The sequence below is a fragment of the Epithele typhae genome (assembly GCF_022376455.1).
Source record: "Epithele typhae strain CBS 203.58 chromosome Unknown BXZ73scaffold_370, whole genome shotgun sequence".
In the NCBI taxonomy this organism is placed as follows: domain Eukaryota; kingdom Fungi; phylum Basidiomycota; class Agaricomycetes; order Polyporales; family Epitheliaceae; genus Epithele; species Epithele typhae.
This window is the reverse complement of record NW_025954561.1, coordinates 1-6,588: the sequence shown is the minus strand read 5'-3', so window position 1 is coordinate 6,588 and position 6,588 is coordinate 1. Positions and strand designations below refer to the sequence as shown.

The 6,588-nt window shown below is 61.5% G+C and overlaps 2 protein-coding genes across 2 annotated transcripts; both read right to left on the bottom strand.

Annotated features, from left to right (window-relative positions):
- Positions 1-3,491: 3,491 nt before the first annotated feature.
- BXZ73DRAFT_110466 (uncharacterized protein) lies at positions 3,492-4,532 on the bottom strand (the record flags this gene model as incomplete). Its single annotated transcript, XM_048017348.1, has 7 exons — positions 3,492-3,521; positions 3,584-3,727; positions 3,783-3,938; positions 3,999-4,089; positions 4,149-4,273; positions 4,333-4,403; positions 4,460-4,532. 7 exons carry the CDS (start codon positions 4,530-4,532, stop codon positions 3,492-3,494), a joined length of 690 nt encoding a protein of 229 aa, XP_047870625.1.
- Positions 4,533-5,338: 806 nt separating this feature from the next.
- On the bottom strand, positions 5,339-6,413 carry BXZ73DRAFT_110465 (uncharacterized protein; the record flags this gene model as incomplete). The annotated part of the gene is made up of 4 exons (XM_048017347.1): positions 5,339-5,527; positions 5,687-6,145; positions 6,196-6,353; positions 6,407-6,413. The coding sequence occupies 4 exons, from the start codon at positions 6,411-6,413 to the stop codon at positions 5,339-5,341; spliced, it is 813 nt and encodes a 270-aa protein (XP_047870624.1).
- Between the last annotated feature and the right edge of the window lie 175 nt (positions 6,414-6,588).

Genomic DNA, 6,588 nt, shown 5'->3' with positions numbered 1-6,588 from the left:
TGCTCTAGTCAACAACGTTCCGTGGTGTTTTTTTTGCCCTGCTGACAGTCTCTCCCAGCTCCCAGATCCCCCACTCCCACACCTCGCTTCTTTTCCCGCCCTCCCTCCGCTTCTCATCGCGCGCTCCTGTCATGGCACGCGCCCGAGCAGACGCCCCCGCGCTCAACGGCCATGATGGTATCAAGAAGTTACCTCAATCCACGCGCAAGGTGGGTAAAAGAAGCGTCAAGATACCGTGGGCCTCGCGTCGACCACGCGCGAAGCTGTCTTATGCGGAGAAGAAGGCACTGCGTGAGAAGTCGAAGGTCTACAAGCAGACGCTCAACAACAGGCTCGACGCCATCCGGGATGAGGTATGGGACCACGCTGTATCGCTCCACGAAGACCTGGGCAAGCACAGCGCGGCGTGGTACTACCGCCTCATCCTCCACCAGAGCAACATCCGTTTCAAGGAGCCACGCGCCCTCTCACTGTGGAATGCGTTCGTCAGCCAAGAGCTTTGCGCCCACAACCAAGGTATGCCGTATCTCGCACACACGCTGCCATAACTAACGCCGATCTATCAGACCTGAACACCAATGACCGTGTGTCGTCTGGGTTCATCAAGACCCTCGCCGAGCGCTGGGCTGCGATGTCCAATGAAGAGCGCGAAGATGTCTCTCGCGACAAGGTCGAGGAACTGAACGAGCGGCGCGAGGAGCGGGGGCGTCCAGTGCCTAACCTCGCCGTCGCAAATTTCAACGATACTCGCGCCACACTCCAGGATGTCGCCAAAGAGGTGCGACGCCCCATTTACCCCCATCTGCCTCCTGCTGACATCTACCTGTGCCGCAGCTCAATGATCTCCACGAGCGCACCGGCGTGGAGGTCTTGCTCTTCGCGTGCCGCGGCGACCAGGCCAATCACCTCAAGCCTTGGGTGTACCGGACCAGCGAGCGACTTGAGGAATTCGTGGAGCTGTTCAGTGGCGCGACGTTGGGCAAGCTCGCTGCGCGCATCGAAGCATGGTGTCTCACTGGTATCAAAGGTACGCACACGCATATTTATAGTCGCCTTCTCCCACATTCATAGCGTGGTCGCACAGGCTTGACAAAGAAACACAAGAACACGGTCTTGGAGCTTAAGTCGAAGGTCGGTACTCTCATACTCGAGAAGCTCCGTAAGTCCATGCTCCCTCATTTAGTCTACATGCTCACAGCTATCCTCCAGACGCGACGTCGACGCGGGGTAAGCCCTCGGCGATGTCTTACCTCGACTTTGCAAACAGGATCACGCTCAAATATGGCGTCGTCCTTGAGAACTGGCCCGTCGAAGTGTTCCAAGCCCCTGGCCGGTTCAACTCCCTCAAGTACCTCAACACGCTCTATTCAGCCTGGGAGGGGGGGACGACGGCGTTCCGACTCCTCACCGACGAGGAGTTCACGGCCTGGCGTGAGGCTTACGACGCGCACCTCAGCCCAATGGCTGTTACATTCAGTGAGCAAGTCATCACACCCACCTCCGCGCCGGCATCCTCCCCCACTCCCGTGCGCCACACCTCACCTGCGCTCCCTGGTACGCCCGCGCCCGCGTCCTACGCCCCGCCCGAGCTCTCTGGTACACCTGCGCCCGCGTCCTACGCCCCGCCCGCGCCCCTGGCCTGCCCGCGCCCGCGTCCTACGCCCCGCCCGCTCCCCCTGGCCCGCCCACGCCTGCATCCCATGCCCCGCCCGAGCCCCCTGGTACGCCCGCGCCCGCGTCTTACCCCCCACCCGCGCCCACATCCTCCGCATCGCCCACGCTCCCTGGCCCGCCCGCATCCGCGTCCCACACCCCACCTGAGCTCCTCGGTATCCCCACGCCCACGTCCTCTGCCCCGCCTGTGCTCCCTGGTCCGCCCGGCGCGCTGTCTGGTCCACCCGCACCCGCATTCACCTTCGTGTTCAATGCCACGCCCGGGTCTTATGCACCTGCTTCGTCCAGCTCAGAGCGTCCTCTCGGTGCCGCTCCCGACCCCTTCTTCAACCACTTTGCGGGCGGCGGCGCCGTCATCCCGCAGAAGCCGCCCCGCAAGCCTCGCAAAGACAAGGGCGTGCCACGCGGTCCTACCGCTAAGACCCTCGCGCGCAGGGCTGCTGAACGTGCTGTGGGGCCCAACAACGAGAACAATGAACTTTGAACAATACCTACTTCTTTTATTACTGGCTCCTCTATAGTATAGTACATAACACGCTCATGTTTTATGTGTCTTAGCTGCTGTCGCTCGGAGTTGAGCCCTTAGTAATACATCTATGTCATTCTTGCCAAGGACTGATAGCGCGTGCTTCAATCATTATACCTGGATGAGTGATGGCTTCAGCCACTTTGATGGTGGAACAGAGGAAGAAGCATCTCTACCCCAATCACTGTTCTGTGGTGTGATACAATACTATTGTCTGTAGGTGCACAGAGAGTTTCAGGAGAGAGGGAGGGGGGGGAGATGTTTTGTAAGCTGGTTGTTATGCATCTAATCACTTTGGCGCTCCACAGCCATCACTACGAGGCGTTGAGTCTGCAGCGCCCGGTGCCCGGCGCCGGCGCCCTCGCGCTGATGGCGCGGCGCCCACGCAGCGCATCAATCATTCCCGCGGTTCCTGTCCATGCGGCGCCCGCACCATCAGAGTCCCGCCTCCCGCCAAGGCGTTCAGTATGCTGACATAATGTCCCGCCCTCCCCATATGCGGGAGCGGCGGGCGGTGGCGGGCGGTGGCGGGCGGTGAGGGCATCACAGAGAGCGTGTCTAGCTAGTGATTTGTGTAAATAGATGCGCATTCTTAATACAAGTACATACAAAAAACAACGGAGCGAATCGGACAAGGGGAGGGGGAGGGGCAAGGGAAACAACGAGCTCGCCGTCCCCAACGGCGAGCACGGGGGCGCGGGCGGCCATCACGGACGGGCGGCGCGAGGGGAGACGCCAGTGGGGGCGGCCATCAGGGAGCGCGGCACGGGAAGCCGCTCACGTGGTCCGGGAGAGCGCAGGGGAGGCTGGGCCGGGCCCTCGGGGACGTCGGGGACAGGGGCAGGGGACTTGCGCATAAGCCCCCGTTTTACCGTTTCCTCTCAGGGAATATCAAGCGTTATTCGTAGAGGGTCTACTAGTGGCAGGGGAATAGGCATTCGCAGTCGCCGGAACTAGTATCAGCCCAGGGGGGTGATGGCAGATCAATTGATTGCAATAACGTGAGGTACGGGTGCTCTATCGTGTTCTCCTCCCTTGTTCACGCTCAATATAGCAACCCTCCGCCCATCATGTTTTTCCGGTCTCCGACAAGTCTTTATTAGGTAAGTCCCAAATTTACATGATAAGACTTGTGTGCGCTCTCGGATTGGAGCGAGAACACGATAGACGAGGATGGGTAGGAGCCTGGGAGGGGGGGCACATTTATGATCCGCAACCGGAGTCAGGACAATCAGATCACGTGCACGTTTCACACCATCCGCCTCCTCTATGACCTCCACGAGTTCACGACTTATCCCGTCTTTCTTGCCTCCCGAATCATCTGTAGGCAGATCTGTCAGCTCTCCGAGACGCAATGATGCCAGCCTGCTGTGCCGAACTCACAACGCGCACAGGCACCGGTGGACCATCGTACTTCGGATTGTCCTTCGCAATCCAGGTCTCGCCAACCAGCACGAAACCATGCAACGCATAAAAGCCAGCTGCATCAGTCGTCATCACGGACGTCGCTCGTCCTTCCGCGTCCGCCTGGTCGCCGTGATCAACCACTGTCGCAGCTCCGGTCGCGCCAGCACCAACTCACCATCGCGAGCAGACACCGCACCAGCGCGCTCGCGTACCCTTTCCCCTGCGCTTCCGGCGCGGTCCCGAGCCCCGCGAGCGTGAACATCTCCTTCGCCCTGTCGCCCAACGCCTCCTCTTCCAGCCTCTTCATCGCTTCGACGAACTCGTTCCTCCGCTTCGGATGCATTTGGGCGTCAGCACGGGCACACCATGGGCTTGGAGCGTTCGCGCCGACCTTTCTGCACTCCTTTGGCATCGCAAGCCGTATGAGGGGCCTCAGCAGATTCACGAGCCATCCGCCGGGCGTTTTCTCCCCAGGTCGAGCGCTGTGGCAGGTCGCGTCAGCGCCCTTCGCCCGAGCACCGTCGACGAGCGGACGGCGTACTAAGACAGCAGCGCGTTTCCGTGGTCGACCGTCAGAGCTCTCTGCGCGCGCACCAGCAGGAGCAGCGGCCACCAAACGTGCGGCTTGTCGCGACGTGCCCGTATGTGCGGCCCGAAGTCGGCGTCCTATCGGTGTGACGCAGATGAGGGACAGCCTGAACGGTGCCGGAGACGAGGTGACCAACGTTAAAGTAACGCTTCTCGGTGTTTTTCTCGAACGCGCGGTACAGCATGTCTGCCGCTGTCCATGTTTCGGCTGGGTCAAGGGCATGTCAGTGTTCTGGCATTGCGCCCGGGTTAGGAAACGCTCACAGTATCGAAGGGGCTCGACCACGGGCAGTCCGTCGGAGACGTGCGGTAGTAGGAGCGGTGTTTTCTCGCCCATGCCTGCGACCGGCGACCTGCCGTCTGCTACGTTGATGGGCCGCAGTCGGGAGTGTTCAGAGTCGCCCGGGCTCTATATACCACGAAGCAAGGCGCCCGCGCCCGCGCCCGCTCTCGAGTCATTTGAATCACCTTCTCTAGACAGGCTGCCGGCGCAGGCGCAGCATGATGCTACTCTCATTTGTCCGCCAACTTTCTGCGGGCAGGACGATTGATATTGAGCGCTGATCAGCTGGCAGACCTCGAAGATAATCATATAAAGATACAGTCGGGGCGCCAGGTGCACTTCGCACACCGTCAGGATGCATTTCACTGCGCAGTACGGCGCAGCGAGGTCGAGACCCGTGAAGTGCTCTGACCTCTGCGAAGCGCTTGCCATCTAGTCCTCGAAATACGTTTGAGTTGTCGCCCTATGCATATCTGATACCGCTCGTCTCGTACATTCGATTCTGGGTTTCGTTGACTTGCGGTGTGCAGCACCGTTCTACACTGCAGGACGTGAGGGAGCACATCAAGTACTACAGCTTTCAATATCCAGGACCGCCAGGAGATCTTGCGGATATTCCGATTGGAAAGCGACGCGCAGGTGGCGGCGGGCAGGTCAGTCCCACGCGCGACGCGATGCGTGGAGGGACTGGCCCAAGAGAAAAAGGCCGGACGTGGTCATCGTGTTCGAGCGACTCCCGTGGCGCGGAGCTAAGGAACGGGCAGATGCACATATACATTGTTTGTTCTTTTACGACCCAGCACCACCACCGCGAATTTGGTCGTCGCTGCGTAGACCAAACCCACCGAGCACGCGCCGCGTCACATCTGCCCGCGCCGCATCAGGTTCCGGCGCACGCGCCGCCGCTCCCCGCCCGCGCCCTCGCCCTTGCCCCAGCGGAGGAAGGGCACGCGCGCGCGCTCGACGCCCGCGACGTCCCCGCCGCCGCCGCCGCCGCCGTCGAGCGTGCGCGCGTCGAGCAGGCCCCACACCGGCAGCTGCAGCTCGCCCTGCACGAGCACCCGCGCGGGCGCCGCGCCCCGAGCGGCACGGGGGTGAGCAGGTGCAGGCGCGCGGGCGCGGACGCGGACGCGGAGACGGCGCGGACGAGCGCGAGGCCGAGGCAGCGGGACTGGTGCGGTGGGGGCGGGGGCGCGCCTTGGACGTACGGGAGGGAGGTGGGTGGGGTGGGGCGGGGTCGAGCGCGCCGGGGTCGCAGGCGACGAGGCCGACGAGGGCGCAGGGAGGGCGCGGGGGAGCTCGGAGGGGACGACGTCTTCGGCGCCGGTGCCGGAGAGGATGATGCGGTCGAGGGCGGCGGCGACGTCGAGCTCGAAGGGGGGTTGGGCGCAGAGGGGGAGGGAAGTCGACCATTTTGTCGCGGTGAGGGATGGGTACGGCGATGTCGACGGGGCGGTGGGGAAGACTGCGTGGAAGTAGGAGAGGAGGTTGAGGTTCCGGTGGTCCGCGGCGGTGAAGGTGGTTGATTGTTGGGTCAGGGAGATGCACTCCAGCGTGCGGAGGGACACATTCATGGGACCATCGTATGCCGCCCGAGGGTATGTCAGCTCTTCGTCCCTGTGGGTGTCGAAGGCGAAGATGTGGAAGGCTCGACGGTTTCTTCGACCCTTCGCGCGAGATCAGCTCCCAGACCTTTCGTCCAACCCATAGTGTTCACTACGAGTGGAATGGACGAAGTGATACGGCCGTTATCATCTACATCTGACATCGCGTCTTCGTCCAGAGTCGCATTTTCTACGTCGAGGTGATAGAGCTGCACGAGGGCTTGAATGGACTCCAGGTAAAATGATGGTGAAGTGCGTGGAGACGTAGTCCCTGCGTAATGCGATGCATATGGGACGCTAGGATGCGTGAAGGATGGCCCTGACCAGACATTTTGGGATTCAGACGCATGCCATCTTGATATCATAGAGTATACTCACCAAAAACAGGGCTCTCGAGAATATGGATGGCTACCATCCCACCCGGCGTGAACTCGGACTGCCCCAGGTCGCATTCCAGGTAAGCCACACGCTGGAACCTGGAGTGACATCTCAGGGACGATACGCAA